Below are 23883 nucleotides of genomic sequence, written 5' to 3'. Positions count from 1 at the left end.
AACAGTCCCTACGAATCGGCCAATGAGAGAGGCCGTGTTTTACACCCCACTTCTGAGAAAGAGGTGTTGCGAAAGCCCGGGTAGGATCCCGACAAGAAGGTGGTGCCAGGACGGTCAGCGGAAGGGCCGGGGGCGGGGCTTGTGACGTTACAGGGCGAGCCAATCGCGCCTTGTGTTATCAACGGCCCCGCCCCTTTACCGCACATTTCCCCTCCCCTAGCTCATTTCGCACGACGCAGCGGTTGGGAACACAGACATTTTCGGAGCTGGAGCCGCCACTGCCGCCGCCATTTTGTGTCTGTGGAGAAAGAAGATTCTGTGGCGGCTGGAAGTGGACGGAGATCACCCGTGAGACGGCGGCGTTTCATACCCGAGGTTCCCCCTGTGTCGTCCCCCAACCCCCCTCCGCGGTCAGCATGTGGTGAAGCCGGAGCCGCGAGAGACCCGGGGAGAGGAAGAGAGGAGTCGGAAGGGAGGCGGGGTATCCAGAGCGGCTTCAGCTTCAGCTGCGGCGGACCTCGGAGGGGGGCCGCGGCGCAATGTCAGAGCAGACGCCGGCCGAGGCCGGTACTGCGGGGGCCCGGGAGGACGCCTGTCGGGATTATCAGTCGTCACTTGAAGACCTGACCTTCAATAGCAAACCGCACATCAATATGCTGACCATTCTAGCCGAGGAGAACCTGCCCTTCGCCAAGGAGATCGTCTCTCTCATCGAGGCCCAAACCGCCAAGGTTTTTATACACCCCGCAGCCTCCTATTCTTCTAATACTCCCTGATTTTAGTGTCAGCCTCATCCCAGGTCTCGCTTCCATCCGAAGGGGGACGGTGTTCCTCCTCTCCAACCCTCCCCACCTCCAACTCAGGCTCTCGGTCTTTGGCTCAGGCTTCGAGCATGGGCCTCGCTCGGGGGGAGGGAGTGGGGAGGATCAAGGGTGGAGTCCCACTTCCGCTCCCCAGCTCCCTATTTAGGCCACTGCCTCGTGTATCCCGACACTCGCGCTCCTTTGGGGAGGGGGAAACTGGAAGGCAGTTCGTGGTGTGGGGAAGTAAGAGTTAAAGCCTTTTGAAGTACCCCCCCGCCCCGGGAAGGTGGGGAGTGATTCTTTCCCTGTTCCCGGCCGCCCCCCCCCCCCCCCCGACCCCGTTTGGGTAATTGTGCTCTGTGGGTTGGAAGGAGGTGAAGGGGGACCTGGGAGCGAGCTGTTGGCGGGTGGGAATAGGGCCTTGGCCCCGAGTGGAGCAGCCGCCTGTTAGGAGCCCAACATGGCGCCTGGAAAGCACATGATGCGAAAGGGAAGAGAGGAGAATCCATTCTCTGCCAGCCAGGCAGCTGCTCACACCCGTCATCCCCATTTTGGGGTGGGGGCGGCTAGATAGAACTTGTGTACATTCTCCTGTCGGAAGGTCTCATTTGTCCCCAAATCCGGGAAAATTGGGGTCGAGGGTGCGGTTGGAGAGGGTGGGGAGGAGATCTTATCCAACCTGTAGGTGGAGAACTGGCCCACTGGGTAACAAGTACTTGTAGTTCTTTTTTTTTTTTTTGAAAAGTTCAGTCCCTCCTCTTCCTTTTCTCCTTTTCCCCCCTCCCTTCCTTCCCTGAGAGTGAAGACGTTCTTTGCTTCACCCCTTGACAGTAGTGGTCCTCTGCCACCCTATATTTCCCTATAGTTCTCCTCTTCTGTGGATTCATGTGGGAGCGATGTGTCATTTTTTACTGTTAAACTTAGTTATCGTAATGAGTTTTAAAAGCTTCCCAGTAACACATTTTAAGTTATTTTTGAAGCTTGTACTTACGGTTTAGTTTTTTTTTTCTAGTTAGTGATTGAAATGATCAGGATCAGCCTCCTTTTAGCAGAGTGAACCCCTTTTTAAAGGCCACTTTAACAACAACCACCAATATATTGTTTAGAGGCGGTTTCTGTCTAGTGTAAAACTGAGTGGTCTGACTTTAATAAATGGTTTTGAAATGTGTGACTGGTATTATAAAATTTGTGAATAAAACATATGAAATATGTATTTGTCTTTTTTATTTACCTTTGTAAGGTGTAGAATTTGTTTCCAAGACTTATTTTTATCTACGTGGTTGTGTGTTTTAAACAAAAGTCTTTAAGTGACTTGGGTTCATTCTTATAGGTTCTGTCCACTCTTTTGGGTAAATGTGTTCACAAGATACACGGTTTCAGGCGGTCCTTTCATACTTTAAAGAGGACAAAAAGTAAGGGTGTTTTTTTTAAGCCCTAACAAGTTTGTCATGCTCAGTCTGACAGCTCAAATACGAGTCCTTATTCACCTTTTCCTGTGAATGTCTGTGTGAAACAGCTTTTGTTCTTTTTTGAAAGTATGAGATTTTAAAAGGAAGCATTCCTCATATTCAACATCCTTTTTATTGATACCACAAACATGTTGGACATGAAAACTTAAGTTTTTGCCTTGTTGAAGGCTTAACATTAAATGCCTTTTCTAAAAAAACAAAAGTGCACTTGCGTTTTTTAAGAAAATATCATTGGTTTTTAAAATCCTACCTCGTACTTTTGGGGTTACTAATATTCCACAGAGCCTAATATTTAGCAGCTCAGGTTGTCACTCAACCGTTTCCTTGCTGGTTTTTAAAAGGATCCAGAAGACCTTCGAAAAGTGAAAGCTAAATGCTGAATATAGTGCCCACATTAAAATTTGTATTTGTGTATGGCTACACGGTGGTGAAAATAGATGGACTATTTGCTGATGAAAGACAGCTGAATTTTTTTTTGGCACACATTTCCTGGTTATTTTTGTAAAGCCAGATGGAGGGAAAGATGTAACAGTCACTTTGGGGAAATATCTTAATGAGGGATGGGGGCAAGGGTGAGGGGAGGGATTTTCTGTCATTTGGTAGCAAACTGGCTTGGTTTTGTGTTTCTGGAGGTGAATGTTTGTGTCCTGATCCTCTAGTGTCTCAGCATTACTAAACTTAAGGATTCACACTTTGACTCCTCCCATGAGGCAGCAGTAGCGAAAAAATATTACATATAAGGATTCATTTACTTGTACAATAAAAAGTTAGCCTACTGAACAGATTCTGGTTTTAAAGAGCCTGTTTCTTCATAAGTACAACAATGACTAAAATGGTATAAAACATGACATGGTAAGATAAAGACACAGCAGTAAAGCAATTGACATGTTGGTAATAGTTTACCCACATGCAATGGCCTTGTGAAACCCTTTTATTAGTACTGTAAAAAACTTTCATACAGAGTTACTCAAAGGTTTCCTTAGTCAACTTTAGTTATCAGAAGCAGGAGCACTTCCACACACTTGTATGGGCAATTGGTTTTGTGAAATAATGGTGGTATTGTGTACTGCAGAACTGTGAGCTTACCCTAGCTACAGGTAGCTGTGGGTAAGTTGTTCAGGGTTAAGATTCCTATACACATGGGAAGGGTAAAATGGGGTTAATTTTGTTTTAAATCGTGGGTGCTCCTGTGGAGTGGGAGTTAACACTTGGTTTATGTGGTGTGTTTTAATGCTCCTCAACAAGTCTGTGAACCTGCTGATGCTTTCTGGAAACTTGCTGTGCCTTCTAAAAGCCAGTGATGGGTAGGCTTTACAGTTGAGTGGGGGCAACGTTTCTTTGCTTTGAAAAGGGCCACCTGTATCGGCGTCATCATACAGGCCCTGCACAAATTTAGAACCTTGGTTTGTGCTGGTCAGAGGAAAACTATTTCGACGGAGAGTCCGTGCGGTGAAGAAAATCTTCAGGACAAATGCTGGTTTCCAGAGTCAAGTTCAACCTGACTTACATGACTCAGCGGCTGCTCCATCCAGTTTTTCTTGTATCAGTAACAACTTGCACTTCTATGCATGTTACTGTGCAAGTTTAAAAGTTTTTTCTTTTGTCAGTAACTTCATATGTGAAGTGTAACTTAATTTCTTTTGTTCATTGGATTATAGAAAAATAATCCTCATGATTTTACAGGTAACAAGGGTTCATAGACTTTAACATATAAAAGACTAGGGCCAGAGGTCTGAAAATTCTTTCATTGAGTCTGGGTACATCAAAGTTAATGTGGGTCACGAAGCTTACACTTGGATTGCAGAAAATGTCCACCTCCTTTTTTGGTCACTTTTAAACACATTAATTTTTTTTACTATACAAACTTGAAATTCCATTGATTGTTAAATGAGCGTACTAGAGACTTTTTTCTTTCCGGTTAATTCTGAAATTTGTATGCTCAACTAAAGACCAATGTAAGAGGTGAGAACTTGAACAGTTAAATTTCATAAAGGTTAATATTGATTCAAAAGTATTTAATACCAACAAAATAGAGGTCTGTATTGTAGCTTAAAAACTCATTTTTAAAAGTAATTCTTTGGTGGCAAGTCATTATACTAAACTTCTCAGTTTCTTTTTATTACTCAGGCTCCCTCCTCAGAGAAGCTTCCTGTTATGTACCTTATGGATTCTATCGTGAAAAATGTTGGAAGAGAGTATCTCACTGCCTTTACTAAAAATCTAGTTGCAACATTTATTTGTGTGTTTGAAAAGGTATATATACATTTAGAAACGTTTGAATTTTTAAAAAAAATGTTCCTGATTAAATAAATTCTTGCCTTTGTGTTGGGTTTTCTTGGGTGGTGAAATGTTTATTCTTTTTGGGCTAAAGATAGTGTTTTATACCTAAAGTGGGTGCTAGGTTTTTTAACATCCATTCAAAAACAGATGAGTTTGCTTGTAGAATTTTTTATGTGTGTTTATTTGATAGAAGATCTGTTTCATCACTGGAATGTAGGCAAAAAGATCTAAAGCTGTTAAGAGTACTTCCAATGTCATTGTTTAGGTTTCTGGTGTTAGGATGTTAACTTTCTTAAAATGCATAATGCTAGTGTGTGTCAACCTGTGATTCCTGAAACTTGATTTTTTTTTTTTTTTTCCTCTTCTGGAAGTGTTACTCTTGTTACTTTGTTCAAGTATATTTTATGAGATATGTGAATAGTGGATCAGTGAAATGCTTTAGGTTATTTTGGAAGTAACCCCACCCCCCACCCCCCACGCACCAATTCTGGACCTTCTTAGAGTTTAGAAGAAAGGATTGTGGACCTTATTAGAGTTTAGAAGAAAGGATTGTTAGTTTCTTTTACCTAGAAATGTAAATTCCTTCTATAATGTTGTATCTGATAGTTTGGTTAATCTAGTTATGTTGAGGAAGACAAAGGATTTGCTGAAGTAATTATTTTTCCTGTCAGGCTTCATCTTTCACACTGAGCAAAAGGACACTTATAAGATACTTGGGTTTAAATACTGTTTCTAACCAAAAAATGGGTGGTTCTTAAATTTTAGTAGGTATCTTGAGAAATCTTACAGTTGTCAGGCTTGGAGAATTGGGATTATTTAGAAGGAACTACTGGTTATCAGATTTTACTTGTTTGTTAGAAAATGTGTAGTTGCTACTTGAGTAACTCTTTTCCCTTTAAGTTCCTAGAGAAAATAAATGCTAAGTAAGTATATACAGAAGAAATTTGGAAAGCCATATTTCAAATTGTATTAATAGAACTTGTTAATAGTACTGTAGACCTTTACTAAATCCTTCTTGCCTGGGACTTTAAGGAGAAACCAACTTTGCATTATAGAAATAGGGATGCTAAACCAGTTTCTTGGTTTCAGTTTCAGGATGTTCAAATTCATTTGGGTATTTGGTAGAATACTTTCACTGACTCTTAACTAGACCTTAACAGTAAAGATGATGAAAATGACTTTGTAGTAAATATCTGAAGATTCAAATGTAGTTAAAAATCTAATTCAGTTTTCCCAAGTGCTAGATTTCTCTAGGTGGTAATTTAAAAAGTATTATTGTGCTCATCACAAGCATAAGCAGTTAAGTTATATGAAACTAAAGCATGAGCAGATATGTTATATAAAACTAACGCTTACCAGAAAAATTTTGTGAATTTAAATTATTCAGGTGTCTACCACACTACAAATAGCTTGTTCATAGGTACTAACCATATTGTATTGTATTGCATGAAATCAGTTAGTTTTGTTTTACTTTTAAGTTTGTACTAAATGTAAATAACTTAAAATTTAAGTCATCAGATAAACTACTTTCTAGTTGTTTTATATTTTTGTCTGGAGTAAAAGTTACATTAGAAATACTATGTCAAGTGTTTTTTTTTTTGACAAAAAAATTTTTTTTAACTATATGTGCAAATACAATTTTATTAAATTATTACTGCTTTATATATATATAATTATGAATGAGAAGTATGTGTGCTATATGTGAAGTAGAACTGAGATTGATGTAGCATTATACTTGATATATAAAATATCCTATAGTAACTTAACAAGCCATAGAATTGTTCTGTTGTTCTAGGTGGATGAAAATACTAGAAAAAGTTTATTTAAATTACGTTCCACATGGGATGAAATATTTCCTTTGAAGAAACTTTATGCCCTGGATGTCAGAGTCAATTCGTTAGATCCTGCTTGGCCTATTAAACCTCTGCCCCCCAATGTGAATACATCTAGCATCCATGTGAATCCTAAGTTTTTAAATAAATCGGTAAGTTTTAACATAAATGATATATAACTAATATTTTCAACTGTCAAGTTTTGACTTCTCTAAAATTTTTTGCCAGAAAAAAGTATCAAGAATATGCAGTGCTGAATCAGTTTAATTAGAAAGTGCCCCCCTCCTCAGGTTCACAGTACCTTTAAGATAAGTATTGTCCTTGTTTAGTCCATAATATATTTATTTTGGTTTTTAAATTCCTGAAAATTTTCTGTGCTTTTAAACATGATTAGCCATTTAAAATTATGGATAGTGTTTATTAAAAGAGAAACTGATAACTTTTAGTTCCCCCTTAGCTACTTCCTTTTTAGCTGTGATTTTTTTTTTTTTTTAATGAATTATTTTTTCTTGTAGCCTGAAGAATCTTCAACACCTGGCACAGTGGTCAGTTCCCCTAGCATCTCCACTCCTCCTATTCCGGATATACAAAAGAATCTTACTCAAGAGCAACTAATAAGGCAGCAGTTACTGGCAAAACAAAAGCAGCTGTTAGAACTTCAGCAGAAAAAGCTGGAGCTTGAACTTGAGCAAGCTAAGGCACAACTGGTAAGTAAAGGAGATTTGGTATTTTGAGTATTTTTAAATTTGCCTTCTGATGGAGGTGGAATTATTTAGTATTTGTATTAACATGTTTGTTAACAGTGTATTTTGCCTTTATTTTGCAAATTAAGGTATATTTATTAGGCCAAATTTTTGTATCCTTATTGTAAAACTCGGGAATCTCTGTTAGCTCACCTGATAAAGAATCTGCCTGCAATGCAGGAGACCTGGGTTCCATCCCTGGGTGGGGAAGATCCCCTGGAGAAGGGAATGGCGACCTACTCCAGTATTCTGGCCTGGAGAATTCCATGAATAGAGGAGCCTGCCAGGCTACAATCCATGGGGCTGCAAAGAGTTGGACATGACTGAGTGACTTTCACTTTATTATAGAACTCACTTGAATATACACTGCACTATTCTCTTTCAAAAACTTTTTTATTAGATTGCTGTCTTATGAGATAGCGTCTTAGTTTTGTTAACTTCTTAATATCAGTCCCCAGATGGTATGTTGTGGCAAATGTTTTTGCCTAGTCTTTCTTGTGAACTTAAGGTTTCATGAGCAGAAATCTTTAGCAGGTTCCTTAGAAGGCTACCAAAAAAAAAAGCTATTAGAAGATTTTTTTTCCCCATTCTACCTAAAAGTTATAAAACCCCAAAGCAGAGAACCAGGAAGAAATAACAGGCCACATAAATAAATATGATCTTTCTCCTTTTATTTTTATCTCCACTTCAAATACCAAAAGGATGCACTGAAAATAATGTTGGAATGTTTTCACAGCTGTAACATGAACATTTATTTTGTATTTCAGGCAGTTTCTCTTAGTGTTCAGCAGGAGACATCCAGCTTAGGTCCTGGATCTGCACCATCCAAATTACATGTTTCACAGATTCCCCCTATGGCAGTTAAAGCTCCTCATCAGGTTCCTGTGCAGCCTGAGAAAAGTCGTCCAGGTCCATCCTTACAAATTCCAGATACAAAAGGAACTAACCGGGATCCCCGTCTTAATAGGATGAGTCAACATTCTTCTCATGGAAAAGATCAAAGTCACAGGAAAGAATTCCTAATGAACACACTGACCCAATCTGATATTAAGACAAGTAAAACTGTACCCTCTGAAAAACTAAATTCATCCAAGCAAGAAAAAAGTAAATCAAGTGAAAAAATAACCAAGAAAGAACTTGACCAATTGGATTCTAAATCCAAATCTAAATCTAAATCACCGTCACCTTTGAAAAATAAATTATCCCACACAAAAGACTTGAAAAATCAAGAATCTGAAAGTACAAGGGTGTCTGATATGAGCAAGAGAGATCCAAGATTAAAAAAACATCTTCAGGATAAGACTGATAGCAAAGATGATGATATAAAGGACAAGAGAAAAACTGCAGAAAAAAAGGAGAAAGATGAGCACATGAAATCATCTGAACACAGACTGGTGGGAAGTAGAAATAAAATCATAAATGGCATTGTACAAAAACAGGATACAATAACGGAAGAATCGGAAAAGCAGGGGACAAAACCAGGGAGATCGAGTACTAGAAAGCGATCAAGATCACGATCACCCAAGTCTCGGTCACCAATTATACATTCTCCCAAGAGAAGGGACAGGCGGTCACCCAAACGAAGGCAAAGGAGTATGTCTCCAACGTCAACCCCCAAAGCTGGGAAGATTCGCCAGTCAGGAGTTAAACAGTCACACATGGAAGAGTTTACACCTTCCAGGGAAGAAAGAAGTGCAAAGAGAAGTACTAAACAGGATGTTCGAGATCCAAGGCGGATAAAAAAGACTGAAGAGGAACGACCACAAGAGACTGCAGGTCAACATTCTACCAAGTCAGGCACTGAACCAAAGGAGAATGTAGAAAATTGGCCAAGTTCCAAGTCTACCAAAAGATGGAAATCCGGTTGGGAAGAAAATAAAAGGTAGGATGTTAACATTTTTAATCAAGTAGAATAATGTGTACCTTTAAAAACATAATGTTACTTTAAAAACTGGATAATGTTTACTGGGTATACTGATAATGTTTACTGGTATAATTAGTACCCCCCCCCCCGTTAATTCTTAAAACTTTGTCAAATTATTGCTACCTTACAGATAAAGGAAACTGAAGTTTAGGAAGGTTAACTAATCTACCTAAGGTGGCACAGCCAGGATACACAAGAATCAGAATTTATATCTGATTTTCCTGGCTTTAGATCTTGTGCTCTTAATCATTTAATTAACTTTTATGATGTGTGTTCATTTTAACCAGATCCTATTAAGGATCTTTGAATATGGTCCTGAGTATTTAAGTATTTTTTTATAAAGTAACATATTCCTTTTATGGTTTCAGTTTACAACAGGGTGATGAACATAGTAAAGCTCCTCATCTAAGGCATAGGGAGAGCTGGTCAAGCACTAAAGGAATTTTGTCACCTCGAGCCCCAAAGCCGCAGCATCGATTAAGTGTAGATGCCAATCTTCAGATTCCTAAAGAGTTAACTGTGGCAAGCAAAAGAGAATTACTTCAAAAGGTAGCTACCACGCTCCCATGTAGTCATGATTCTCCTTTTGTCTGTAACTTTTGTAAGTACTTTTTATATTTAAAATATTTGATTTCCTTTTATCATCCCTATGCAGACGAGTGAACGTTTAGCATCTGGTGAAATTACACAGGATGAGTTCCTTGTTGTTGTGCATCAAATACGACAGCTATTTCAGTATCAAGAAGGTAAACATAGATGCAGTGTACGGGATAGTCCTACAGAAGAAAATAAAGGTGGATTAAAAAAGAAACCTCTCTTATCTGATGCTGAATTAACCTACTATGAACATAAAGCAAAACTGAAAAGGACACAGGTTCAGCATTCATTTCCAAGACTTGATCTCTTAGATCCTGATATTTTTGACTACCCTTTGACTGATGCCTTGTTGTCTGGAATAGAATGTGAGCCATCCAAAAGTAAACATGCAAGTAGGAATAGTGGAGCACAGTTTGACAGAAAAGAACAATTTAGTGAAAGAGCAAGACGTCTTTCTCCTATATCTGGGAGTCGTACTTATGCTGAGAATCTTTCACCCCATGAGGGCCGGAGAAGACATGACGAGCAAGTCTCTTCTAAAGGTAGAAAAAGTTAAATCAGATTATACCTATTGAATCACACAGCAGTGAAGGGAAAATGAACAAGCTAAGTGGGGATGGATTTTTTGTGACTGTTCAGACTACTGCTTTGTTGTTTGTTTTGTTTCAGTTTTGTCCCTCAAAGGGGAGGGAGCTAATACTAAAAGGGTCGACTGTGTGTTAGGTACTTAATTAGTAATCTGATGCATTCCTCACAGTGACCCAATGAAGTATATATTATCCCCATTTTACAGATAGGAAACAAGACCAGAGAGGTTAAATAACTTGCTCTCAAAGTCAAATAATTAGTAAATTGTCTGAGTGGGGATTTTTTTTACCCCGGTGTTTTTGGTTCTAGAGGGCATTCTCTTACCTGCTGCTTGTTGCTGTCTTTTCCCTCCCCTCTGATAGTGAGATAGTTATGGGTGTTTTTGAATAAATATTTACAAGAATATAGGAAGAATATTTTAAGATAATTTGATATAAATTATCAGATTCAGGGAAATAATTATTTTTTCCTTTTAAAAGGTGTACGAGAAGAGCAGAGATCACCATTCAATGATCGTTTTCCACTTAAACGACCTAGATATGAAGATTCAGATAAACCATTTGTAGATAGCCCTGCGTCAAGATTCGCCGGCCTTGATACAAATCAGCGACTTACGGCTTTAGCTGAAGATAGACCGTTATACGATGGACCTAGCAGGCCATCAGTAGCGAGAGATGGCCCAGCCAAGATGATTTTTGAAGGACCTAATAAATTAAGCCCTAGAATTGATGGACCTCCTACACCGGGTTCTCTTCGGTTTGATGGGTCACCAGGACAGATGGGGGGAGGTGGCCCTTTGAGATTTGAAGGACCACAAGGCCAGTTAGGAGGTGGGTGTCCTTTGAGATTTGAAGGTCCTCCAGGACCAGTTGGGACACCGCTGCGATTTGAGGGGCCGATTGGTCAAGCAGGAGGTGGTGGCTTCCGATTTGAAGGTTCCCCTGGTCTGAGGTTTGAGGGATCTGCAGGTGGTTTGCGATTTGAAGGACCAGGGGGCCAGCCTGTGGGTGGTCTCAGATTTGAAGGACATCGGGGTCAACCTGTGGGTGGTCTGAGGTTTGAGGGACCTCATGGTCAGCCTGTGGGTGGACTTCGATTTGAGAATCCTCGAGGTCAGCCAGTAGGTGGACTTAGATTTGAGGGAGGTCATGGTCCATCAGGAGCTGCAATGAGATTTGATGGACCTCATGGTCAGCCATCAGGTGGGATCAGATTTGAGGGCCCATTGTTACAGCAGGGAGTTGGAATGAGGTTTGAGGGCCCCCATGGTCAGTCAGTAGGTGGTATGAGGTTTGAAGGACAACATAATCAACTTGGTGGGAACCTTAGGTTTGAGGGTCCACATGGTCAACCAGGGGTTGGGATCAGGTTTGAAGGACCTTTAGTCCAACAAGGAGGTGGAATGAGGTTTGAGGGTCCTTCGGTCCCAGGAGGTGGCCTGAGAATCGAAGGACCTCTGGGTCAAGGTGGTCCGAGGTTTGAAGGTTGTCATGCTTTAAGGTTTGAAGGGCAGCCAGGTCAGTCATCACTCCTGCCAAGATTTGATGGATTGCACGGTCAGCCAGGTCCTAGATTTGAAAGAACTGGTCAGCCAGGCCCGCAGAGGTTTGATGGACCTCCTGGACAGCAGGTTCAACCAAGATTTGATGGTGTGCCTCAGAGATTTGAAGGCCCACAACACCAGCAAGCATCAAGGTTTGATATTCCTCTTGGTCTTCAAGGCACACGATTTGACAATCATCCTTCACAGAGGCTTGAGTCAGTATCTTTCAATCAGACTGGCCCATATAATGATCCACCTGGCAATGCTTTTAATGCCCCATCCCAAGGACTACAGTTCCAAAGACACGAACAAATGTTTGACTCACCTCAAGGACCAAATTTCAATGGACCACATGGCCCTGGAAACCAGAGTTTTTCCAATCCCCTTAACAGAGCTTCTGGACACTATTTTGATGAGAAGAATCTTCAGAGTTCTCAATTTGGAAACTTTGGCAATTTACCTGCTCCAATAACAGTAGGAAATATTCAGGCATCTCAACAGGTAAGTCTTATTCTAAAGTTACGTGAACCATTTTTAATGTGTCTAGTGTTTGAGAAAGGTTTTTAGGATATAGTTTATGGGTTGGAAAGGGCTTTTAAAGATTTAATTTTTTTAGTAAATTTTTGTTTTTGGAGGAAGTTTTTAGTGTACTTTAAAACCCCCACTGCTAGGAAAATGGGATGACAATCTTTAGGAACTGAAATTTGTGATTTAAATCCAAAATTGATCTTAATTCTTTCAGGATCTAGAGAACCCTCCAAATCTCCCTCCCCTTACCCCCACAAAATCTTGTTTTTTTTTTTAAATAGACTTGTTTTTTAAAGAGTCATTTAATGCTCACAGCAAAATTGAGGTATGGAGTATAGGAATTTCCCATATACCCCTTGCCCTTGCATATGCATAGCCTCCCTGCTATGGCTTTTCTTTTTATGGGTTTTTATTTTTTTGGCTTCAAAGGTTATTAAAGTATGATACAGTTGTGTTTCATAGACCTGTGCTACGTTATACAACTGTTAAGCCTTGATAAGCTTTTAAGTAACCATAAAGCTGATTTTATAGACTGTTCTTTGAGAACTTCCTTAGCCTGAGTTAAATAAACAAGAAAATCAAATTGTCCATGTTTTTACAGTCTGTAGTTTTCTTCCTGTCTTTTTAGTTTTCACTACCTTTCTGTCATTCCAGTCAAATAGAGTTGTTTGATGTTAACTTCTGCATATATTTTAAAATGCATATTGAAATAATGTTAAAGCAGTATGCTTACAATTTGTGATTAATTCAGTTGATGTTAATGACTATTATTGTTTGCCTGTTCAAATTCTCCAGGGCTAGATTTACTTTTTTCCAGGTACTGACATTTTCTTACTAGGATGAATTTATTTATTCTAGTAACATTGCATGGAAGAAAGTCTAAAACAAGAAAGCTTTTAAAGCATGTTGTAAGCATCATTGTTAAGAAAGCGGCCTTCTGTCCATATCCAGTGGCTTGAGAAAACAATTGGCCTCCTTAGATTTACTTTATTACATGTTCTTAAATGATACTGTAATCAGTAAGACACTCTAGAATGGGACTTGACTTAGTCTTGCTTCTACATTATACAGAATTGATGGGGGTTTCATACATAAGAAAAAATACATACCACTAAAGGTTCAGAGGAATCCTGAACAAGGCTTATAAATGAACATTTGTTTATATAGTAGCAGTATGCAGATGTCCTACCTCACTCTTGAGTACAATATTTGTATGCATATACAGTACTTGTTTCATGGCTGTTTTATTTTTTAACAGTCCCCTAAAGTTTTTACAGACTACTTTGGAACTCAGAGTTTGATGACTAACAAAATGATCATAAAGCAGTTCAGGTTGCTCATTAAAGCAGGCTCCTGAAATCTGTAAAGAAGTCAGGTGAGGAGTTCTGGCCTCAGCTCTGATGTTTACTGGCCATTATGATTCTGTATAGGTCACATATCTGCATGTCAGCTTTTCTGTTTGTAAAATAAGAGAATGCGCTGGCAAGGTGAAGTGATTTGTGTAAGGTCACACAGTTCGCTAGTTGTTGGCTACCTTAAGTTTGCAGGGTATCTTAAACTTCAAAGAACTTTCACATCCATTCTCAGTTTCTTATAATTCTATGAAAAATCTAAAGGGAAGGTATTATTATTTTCTATAGAAACCCTTAGAAGTGAATGAACTAGTCAGGTCATACTTTTATATCTTCATTATCATAAAAACCTGGCCTTATGATATCTGTGACTGTTTTAACGTATTGGTAATTTGAATGTTAAGATTTTAGCTAAAATAGAGAAAAAACAATCTTAAAACAAAGATTTTTCTTAAAGGTTCTGACTGGTGTTTCTCAGCCAGTAGCATTTGGCCAAGGACAGCAATTTTTGCCAGTTCATCCACAAAATCCTGGAGCATTTGTTCAGAATCCTTCAGGTATGTTAACTTTCTGAGCTTTGTGTTTCTCAAAAGACAAATAATTATTGTTGGATTGAATAGCTACCTTGTCAGTTTTAGAAGATGACAATTTTGAGAGGGCATATGCAGTTTAGAGAAGTTTAATCTGACTGGAATGTTTTGGTTCCTTTCTTTGCTTGTTTGCATTGTTGATGTGTTTTCACATTAATCCCCTTTACAACTATAGATGGTTAGCCAGGATTGATAGACCACAAAAAAGAGGGAAGGAGTTTTGTTAGGTGGCAGCTAGAGGTTGGGATAGGAATGTGACATTTGTGTTGAGATAAAATGAAATCAGTGACAAATTGCAGAAGCCTTAGTTATTTGATACTTTGAATTTTTGTTTTGTGTGTATGTGATGATCCAGTAAACATTAAGTGAATACTGGGGACATCCTGTTACAAGTTGATTCATTTATATGTCTTTATGGATGCTCAAGTAATTGTACACGACATGCCGAAAGAGAAGTAGAAAATCACTTCTGTGCTTTCCTAGCCGATGTCCATGATAAGTATCTGTGGGGTGAAGCATAACAGTGTTCTGAATACAATAACAATAGTAGATACTGAGGCTTTAAAAATAAGTTTTAGGGAATTCCCTGGTGGTCCGGTGGTTAGGACTGTGCACTTGCACTGCTGAAAGCCTTGGGTTCAATTCCTCGTAAGGGAACTAAGATCCTACAAGCCACATGATGCAGGCAAAAAAAAAAAAAGGAAAAGTTCTAGTTTTAATAGGTGAAAAATGGAATTATGTAAAATAAGAATTGCTGTGAAGTCAATATACTGAGAGCTAACTTAACCAAATTGTAGTGGTACTCGCTTTATTTCTGAATCATTAAAACAGCCATTTTCAGAAACATGGTCTAGTGTGCTTCTATTAAGGGTACAAATTTAGAGTTTTCGAAAGGTTCCAAAGTAACAAGTCAAGTCCTAGCCAAACTCTAGTTTATGGATTAATTATTCAGCTGTATCATAAGAAACTAAATTAATTTGAAAACATTTTGCTTTTAATTGCTAGACTGACAGGATTAGTATTTTCATATTTTCACATAATGAAAAGGGAAGGAAAGTATTAGGATTCCAAAGTCAAAAGAGCAGGGATAGAACCTCTACTCTGCTGCTGTACATGTAGGCAGAGTGTATATAAGCAAATAGCCTCTCTGGGCTTCATTCAGATTTTTCCTCTGTAGATAGGATATGATAAACATCAGGATTTGCCCGGGACTCTTATTTTTTTTCAGAGAATTAAATGAGATAGCATATGCAGAAGTACTCTGTGACTTGTACAGTGCTGTATTAGTGTATTTTCCTTGAGAACTGTTTTCCTTGTTGAGTGGAGGGTTTGTGGTATTGGAGTTGGTAGCATGAGATACTGTGCAACAGCTGTTAAGTTTTGCTCTTTTTTGTATGAGATAATATTCAAAACCTGTCAGTGTTCTTTTGCTTTAACAACCTTAGGGTGCTTATGTATACAGGGCATAGCAATGTCACAGAGGAAATCACATCTTATATCCTGGGTTGGAGGTTATTGAATATGTTAGATATACCTTCCTTCTTCATTTTACTTAAAGAGATATGAAAAGTATTCAGTGTTTGGCTTCTCTCAAGGTCTTTTTCTCAAGATTTAAAACCTTTTTTTCCTTGTAGTAAACATACTATTGTTCATTTAGTCATTCAAACAAATACTGATCATTTGCTGTATGCTAGGCATTGTGCTAGGATAACTTTAATAAGGTTTATCCTTCTAAGAGCTTTATAGTGTAGCAGGATCTGTAGACTGTTTTTTTATTTAAATAGTTGTTCAGTTACATCTGTTGGTTGATAAACATCATCATTGGGTACCCAAGTTTGAAATTCCAGGTCTGTCCTGAGAATTACCTCTTATTCCTGTTTCTAAATGAACAGAAAAGTAAATCTGAGACTGTCAAAGCTTCTTTTTGTTTTCTGTGTTTTTTTTTAAAAATTATATGTTATAGGTGTACAGTGTAGTGATTCATAATTTTAAAAAATTTTGCTCCATTTATAGTTATTGTAAAATATTTACTATATTCCCTGCATTGTACAATATATTGTTGAGTTTATTTTATACCTGATAGTTTGTACTTCCTAACCACTTACCCTCTATATTTATATTGCCCTTTCCTTCTTCCCTCTCCCAACTGGTCACCACTAATTTGTTCTCTTGTGTTCTCTTCTTTTTTTGTTATATTCGCTAGTTTGTTGTATTTTTTAGATTCCCCATGTAAGTGATACCTTACGGTATTTGTTTTTCACTGACTTATTTCACTTGGACTGTTTTTCTTTAAACAAATACTATATATACTGCCAAATACCTCAGTGCCTTTATAAATATTAATTCATTTAATCCTTATAACAACCTCAGGTAGGAACAATTATCATTACCCTTTTATAAGTAAAGTAAACTGCTGCTGCTGCTGCTGCCGCTGCTAAGTCGCTTCAGTTGTGTCCGACTCTGTGCGACCCCATAGACAGCAGCCCACCAGGCTCCGCCATCCCTGGGAAAGTAAACTGAGGCACAGATAAGTAACTTAGCATGTAACACAACCAGAAAGTGGAATCTAGTTAGAATCCCAGGAGTCTGATTCCTGGCTCTTTTTCCTACAGTTCATTTCTTGATCACTAGACTTGGCTGCTGGCAGACATGTGATCAGCTAGTTAGGATTCCTAGATATATAAATAACTAATTCTAATGAAATGTAAACATTAAACTAGTGTGTGAAATGACTGTTGTAATTAACTTATTCATGTAGTCAGACATTTCAACAGACATTAATTAGCCTACTGTACACAAGGCACTGTGCTACATGTAAAGAGTGTGTGCATGGTAAGTTGCTTCAGTTGTGTCCAATTCTGTGCGACCCTATGGATTATAGCCTGCCAAGCTCCTCTGTCCATGGGATTTCCCAGGCAAGAATACTGGAGTGGGTTGCCATTTCCTTCTCCAGGGGATCTTCCTGATCCAGGGATCGAACCCGCATCTCTTAGATCTCCTGCACTGGCAGTCAGGCTCTTTACCACTAGCACCACCTGCTAAAGAGTATGCAGTGGTTAAGGGCAGAGATTATGTATTGTATTGTGGTGGTGGTTGTTCAGTTGCTAAGTCGTGTCCGACTCTGTGTGACCAGTGGACTGCAACGTGCCAGGCTTCGTCCTTCACTGTCTCCCTGAGTTTGCTCACATTTACTGTATTGTGGATGCAAATTGAATTTCTCCCATTAAGAGGACTTTTTAGTGGTTCAGAACTGTTGTGTAAAGGTGTGGTAAATAAGATGGATAGTAATGGTATACAAACATATTAAAATACTTGTCTTTTATAATTGAGTTAAAGAATTATAATTTTTAAATTAGTGCTTAGCCAAATATGGAATTGGATTGATTCCTTGCCAGTGAGCTTAAGGAGAATATTGTTAGTCTTGTTTCATTTATTCAAATTATTGGGGCTTCAGTAATTTGCCTGTTCAGTAGTTTGAGCTGCTTTCCCAGGGCAGTGATTAAGTACAGGTCACAGAGGTAGGTATATTCTGAGCTTACGGCTCATCTCCCTGCATTAGTTCCCCTGGGTAGTTATGGGGAGGCGGGGGAGTTGGGGAGCTGGGCAGGAGTACTTCTGTTTAGGCTCTGGTTATTTTTTTTTTCTCTTGGAAATCTGTGCTAAGAGATGGTAGCCTACTTCATCTATATAAGACTACCTTTCCCAATATAGTTAGGTGAAGAATAGAGAATTGAAAGGGTGAAAAGTTGGATCTAGAGGTGTGGTGCTACATTGCATAGAAGGAAGCATTAAGCTTTCTGTCCTCTGCCTTTCTTTGGGCAACAGTAGGTAATACTGTTTTTTTTTAAGGTAATACACGAAAGTGAAAGTGTTAGTCGGTCATTTGGGCCTGACTCTTTGCAGCCCCATGGACTGTAGTCTGCCAGGCTCCTCTGTCCATGGGATGCTCCAGGCAAGAATACTGGAGTGGGGTTGCCATGCCCTCCTCCAGGGGATCTTCCTGACTTAGGAATTGAACCTGGTCTCCTGCACTGTAGGCAGGTTCTGTCTGAGCCACCAGGGGATGTCCTTTTAAATAGTTGTGGTTTCAGTAGTTGTCCTAAATAGATTTTTGAGAGGTGATGATTTGCTGACGTAAATTGCAAAGTACATTTTTAGGAGTTTTGGTAATTACACTGACCTTAAGATTTTTTCAAAGTTAATATTGATAGGATATTTTAAAAAAACTTTTAAAATGTTTAGTACAGTTTGTCTCTGTTCTACTTTTAAGAGTGTTATTTTTTTTAAAGGAGCCCTGCCTAAGGCTTATCCTGATAATCATCTCAGTCAGGTGGATGTAAATGAATTATTTTCAAAACTGCTAAAAACAGGAATTCTCAAATTGTCCCAGCCTGATTCAGCTACAACACGTAAGTATGGATCTGTAATTCATCTACACAAAGCTTAAGTTATAAAGACATAATATAAAATGATATGTTCTATGATGAAGAGTTCTTACAATAATTGAATTCTTAGGTATACTTTGTTTTTTGAAAATTAAATATAACTGGTTTATAATGAAACTTAAAATTTTTTAACATGGAACTGTTACCTTTATAGTGGACATTGTATCAGTTAACAAATATTCCTGCAAATACCACGTGCAGACTTTTTCTAGTTGCTCGATATTATTTTAGGCTATAAAAATAATTAGACTATTAATGAGTTTCATAAAGATTGACTTTTAACAGATCAAACATAATATCACTTATCAAAATAAATAATTGTATTAGGTTCCTTGGCCAGTAAACCTAAGATCAGAAGCCCTGAGTAGACAGGATGGGGTTCTCCATATGCTTTTAACACTCTAGTGTTCCCCTATAAAGAATACATGGAAACTGGTATTTAGAAGTTTGTTTCTTTTCAATTGAAGAAGTAAATGAAGTTGCTGCTCAGCCCCCTGCTGAGGAGGAGGAAGATCAAAATGAAGATCAAGATGTTCCAGATCTTACCAATTTTACAATTGAAGAATTAAAACAGTATGTAATCTAGTTTTCTGATTTTCTAAGGTAAAAGGGACGGTGACTTTGTAACAGTGGTTATTATCATTAGTACCATTCATCTTACCCCTCTGTTTTATAGCAAGTATAAGGAGATTGAGTAGTAGGTTGTTAATGTCTTGTTCGTTCACTTACTTGTTCTGCATTCCTATTTCTTTCCAAATAGGGAGCCCAGAATTTAAAAAAAAACTGATTATTGCTGACCTCAGTTTCTCTTTCCCTATTCTTTAGACCTGGGTGGGACAGTTATTCAAAACTGTGAAGTTCTGGAAAGGTGAACCTGAATTGTTCTGCCATATCCACCATGATACTGACATTAATCGAAGAATAGGCCAAGTATTACCTTATTAGTGGGCCAGTGATCATTCCATTATTTGCTAGAGGGAAATAAGTAACTGAGCCAGGTCTGTTGATAAGAGGGTAGACTCCATGTTCCAAAATTTAAACAAAGGTAAGGTAAAGACAGTCAGTGATACAATGCTAGAGAATCTTATTGATCTTTTAGATAGTACGTCTCAACCAGCTCTTGGCTGAAACATTATTTTGTCACATAATAATGGCTTCACCATTATTAAAATGTGGAAAATTGAAGTATTTATAACTGCCTTTTTTTTTAAAGGCCATTAAGCCATGTTATCAAAACTAAAAATTATTTCTGTATTTTTCAAAATAGACGCTATGATAGTGTTATAAATCGACTGTACACTGGTATTCAGTGTTATTCCTGTGGAATGAGGTTTACAACATCACAGACAGATGTATACGCAGATCACTTGGACTGGCATTATCGACAAAATAGAACTGAAAAAGATGTAAGCAGAAAAGTCACTCATAGGCGTTGGTACTACAGTTTAACAGTAAGTAATTCATGTGCCTCTGAACTTTTAACCTTTAAATTATATTTCTAAAAGTAAATTAAGTAATTGATGAGTACTAGTGAATTTTTTGAATAAAACTTGACCCCTAGAATATAAAATGCCTTTTTAATTAAAAAAAATTTTTTTGAAGAGTATGTATTTGCTTGTATTAGAGTAGAACACAGGTTTGTTCCAGCTCTAAAATTCCAAGGTTCCATGACTGATTCTTTTTTTTTTTTTGGTAAATTGTAAATGAAATTTCTTACTTGCGTAAGTAGTTGTAACTGTAGAGGTAGTGGAATGTTGATACTAAGATCTTAATTGTTCATTAGTTGCTTTATGTTGTCTATTAGTTATGGGGCTCATAGAGATGACAAAATTTAAATAATCGATATTAAAGTATATTGTAGAAGAATGAACTTTTTATATTGAAATGGCATTATATTGAAGGTGTTCAGTAAGAATTTAGAAACAAATGAATATACTCTTTTTAAATTAACTCTTTTTAAGGACTGGATAGAATTTGAGGAAATAGCTGATCTGGAAGAACGTGCAAAGAGCCAGTTTTTTGAAAAGGTACATGAAGAAGTTGTACTCAAAACTCAGGAGGCTGCTAAAGAAAAGGAGTTCCAGAGTGTACCAGCTGGCCCAGCAGGAGCAGTCGAGGTAAAAGGGAAACATTAAATTTTCTATCTCTGGTCATGCCTTTCACTTCCTTTAAGTAAATAACCATGAACATATAACTTTATTTACATCCCTCTTTAATGATTTTAAGATTTCTTATAAGCTTTACTCTTCAGTGTTTTTGAGTTTGGTTTTGCATTTTATACAAAAATGAGAGCAGTGAAATGTTAACTAATTTTGCATGGAAGAATGCAAAATTCTTAGGTCTTATTTTGTATTATATATTTGAACGTTGTTTAAATTTTCAGAAAACTCGTTTTCTCCATGTAACAAAATGTTTGCTTATTTTTACTTAATGGGATTAAATGTGTTACATAAACTTCATTTTTATGATTCTATTTTTAGAGTTGTGAAATCTGTCAAGAGCAATTTGAACAGTACTGGGATGAAGAGGAGGAGGAATGGCATTTAAAAAATGCTATTAGAGTAGATGGAAAGGTAATTTTCAGCTCTTTATGATGTACTTTATAAGGAAGTGTTAAGATTTAAAAATTTTTAATTTTGTAGGGATATTTCTCAGAAAATTATTATTTTATGGTTTTTAATAAAAGCAGTATTTCTTAAGTATTTGACTTTAGGGAGTCACAGCATTTGAGATGGAAGGCATTTTACCAATCATCTGGTCTTGTACTCATTTTATAAAAGAGGTTGCCTAACTAGTTAATGATAAATCCAGCACTAGGTCTTCTGAGTCTAGCTAGTCTTCTGCTTAATCACACTATTTTGATCTGAATTTATATTTCATCATCAAAACTCATATATTAACTAGTTTACTATATCATGTTAACTAAATATACAAAGGAAGCTTTAAGAAAAATCAGAATGAAAATTTTGTTTTTATCTGTTTTTCTGACCAAATGATTTTCTTCGCCTTTCCAAAGATAGTTTACCTTCTGGTTTAAATTTAAAAAGAAAATTTTGTCAGAATAGTCCATTAGAAATGAGTATGCATGCATGTGAATATTTAAACTTTTTTGTTTTTTGCTTCAGATTTATCATCCATCATGTTATGAAGATTATCAAAATGTAAGTTCTTTTTGGTTACTCTTTGTTCTCATTTACACTGTAAATTTTATTTTTTGTATCTCAACATTGTTATTTTAATCTTAATATGTTTAATCTTAATATGATGGAGCATTTAGGTTGTTCACTAAATATTGGTGATAGATTGATACGGTCTGTTGAGATTTTGTGTCATTTTCCTTGCATTCTTTTCATTTGAATCTTGATCTTACTGCAGCATTAGGCTTAGAGAAATGTGAGGAAGACTAAAAGTGAGAAGGTTCATGATGGTTAATAATACTGTACAAGTTATGGGTCACATATACTTCTTTTACATACCCTACTCAGCCATGTAATATAGGAATAATTTTTAAATTATCATATATGAATTATGAAAAGACATAGTGTATTAACCATAGAAGTTCAAATTTTCCTATTTGTAGAGTGACCTTTTTTTTTTTTTTTTAAACTAAATAGTGAAACATATTAACTCTCAATGAATATTTGTTTCACAGGTTCAAGGGGCAGTTTGGAAGATACACTTAGGTCATCACAAGATTAGACTTTACAGGATGTTTTGATGGTTTGGGAGGATTTTAAAAAAATCCTCAGAGTATTTGAAACTAGGAGTCACACACAAGTCGCAGGATATATGTAGGGGGTTATAGTGGGGTTAAAATACAGAAACATGTCTAGTCATTTAATCAACTTCTTTTGGCCTTATGACTGCTTTTCTTACCTTATCTCATTACTTGAGTAGATACAAATCAAGTGCTCAGTAATTGGCTGCCTTTATGGCATGTTTTGCAGGACAGCAGGGTTTTCAAATTGCATTTGGTATATGCGTGTTTCTTTGCCCATAAAAGGGTCTTATAAAACTAAATGTCATTTAATGTATTATTTGTCAGTACTTAAAGGGTTTTTCATTTTGTAGACATCTTCATTTGATTGTACACCATCTCCCAGCAAGACACCAGTTGAAAATCCCTTGAACATTATGTTGAACATTGTCAAAAACGAATTGCAGGAACCCTCTGAAAGTCCCAAAGTTAAGGAAGAACAAATTGATACTCCACCAGCTTGCACAGAGGAAAGCATAGCAACAGCCACTGAAATTAAAACAGAAAATGATACAGTCGAGTCAGTTTGAATAAAATGAGAAAGGTATGTTTTTCTTTTTTAAAAAAAAGCTGCTGTTGAAATCTAGAAGGTGAAGAAATTTTTATGTATATATAGACATATCTATATAAATTGTCTAGCTGAGGCAGGGCCTTCAGCTATCATTTGGTTAATAAATACATTTTAGTATTTGCATTTCCTACTGCCTGCACAGTTTCAGGTGCTTGTCGTGTGAAAGTTCTGTAGATGTGTGCAAATTTAACAAAATGAAATTGTATGTGTAAAAATGTACGATTTTCACTTGTGAAACTGTAAATTATAAATAAAAAATATTTTTGCTATCAATGGAGTGTAATATTTATGCACACCATCAAATAAAGACAGTGTTTCTGTACTTTTTATTGGGTGAAAATGGAATTAAACAGCAACCTCAACATAAGAGTTTTTTCCAGCAGCTTCCCATGATTAAAGCAAAGTCTGAATTACTTTTATCCTTCAAAAGGGGGTTGTGGCAAGAGCACTGCAGGACTTTTCTCAAATTGAAAAGGCAGATTTGAAAAAAAAAATTTTAAACGAAATAGGACATATTTGCATATCTATCTATGTATCTCCAGCTAGAGAGAACCATCCAGATGTCCATTTTTGAAAAGTACCTAACGGAGCAACTTTTATTCTTGGACAGTGATGCCATCAAAAGATTAACAAATATATTTAAATACTAAAGGTGATTTTTTTTTAATGACATTTTTCAGATTTGTCAATTTAATGCAGATGAACATATTTCTATTTTAAGTTACAGGGGAATCTGTAAGAATGTTAATTTGAAACATGGTTAACCTTTTTTCCTTTGTTGGTTTTGACTGAATTAGATGGATGCCATGAGATGTTAATATTCATACATGTAATAAATAGAATGATGAAGAAACTCCAGTT

At 37.3% G+C, this 23883-nt stretch overlaps 1 protein-coding gene across 4 annotated transcripts; it reads left to right on the top strand.

The window, feature by feature from the left end:
• The first annotated feature begins 224 nt into the window (after positions 1-224).
• Positions 225-23880, top strand: PCF11 (PCF11 cleavage and polyadenylation factor subunit). 4 transcript variants are annotated; one of them, XM_040255589.1, is made up of 16 exons: positions 225-731; positions 4400-4525; positions 6348-6536; positions 6900-7091; positions 7895-9009; positions 9420-9600; positions 9707-9797; positions 10716-12280; positions 14117-14216; positions 18539-18658; positions 19165-19267; positions 19962-20145; positions 20656-20811; positions 21175-21267; positions 21820-21855; positions 22766-23880. In XM_040255589.1, the coding sequence occupies exons 1-16, from the start codon at positions 540-542 to the stop codon at positions 22979-22981; spliced, it is 4659 nt and encodes a 1552-aa protein (XP_040111523.1). In that variant the 5' UTR covers positions 225-539; the 3' UTR covers positions 22982-23880. The 4 variants fall into 4 exon arrangements, with proteins under 4 accessions (XP_040111523.1, XP_040111520.1, XP_040111519.1 ...); XM_040255586.1 differs by having other exon boundaries at positions 9707-10190; XM_040255585.1 differs by having other exon boundaries at positions 9707-10190; positions 19162-19267.
• Positions 23881-23883: the final 3 nt, after the last annotated feature.

The sequence above is a fragment of the Oryx dammah genome, unplaced genomic scaffold, assembly GCF_014754425.2.
Source record: "Oryx dammah isolate SB20612 unplaced genomic scaffold, SCBI_Odam_1.1 HiC_scaffold_15, whole genome shotgun sequence".
Lineage (NCBI taxonomy): Eukaryota > Metazoa > Chordata > Mammalia > Artiodactyla > Bovidae > Oryx > Oryx dammah.
The sequence above is the reverse complement of the archived record's forward strand: the minus strand, read 5'-3'. Positions and strand labels throughout refer to the sequence as shown.

Coding starts and splice junctions, on each gene's coding strand:
- PCF11 (XM_040255585.1), top strand. CDS start 540: ATGTCAGAGCAGACGCCGGCCGAGGCCGGTACTGCGGGGGCCCGGGAG. Junction 10,191..10,715: donor CGAGCAAGTCTCTTCTAAAG/GTAGAAAAAGTT, acceptor TCCTTTTAAAAG/GTGTACGAGAAGAGCAGAGA. Junction 21,856..22,765: donor GTTATGAAGATTATCAAAAT/GTAAGTTCTTTT, acceptor TTCATTTTGTAG/ACATCTTCATTTGATTGTAC.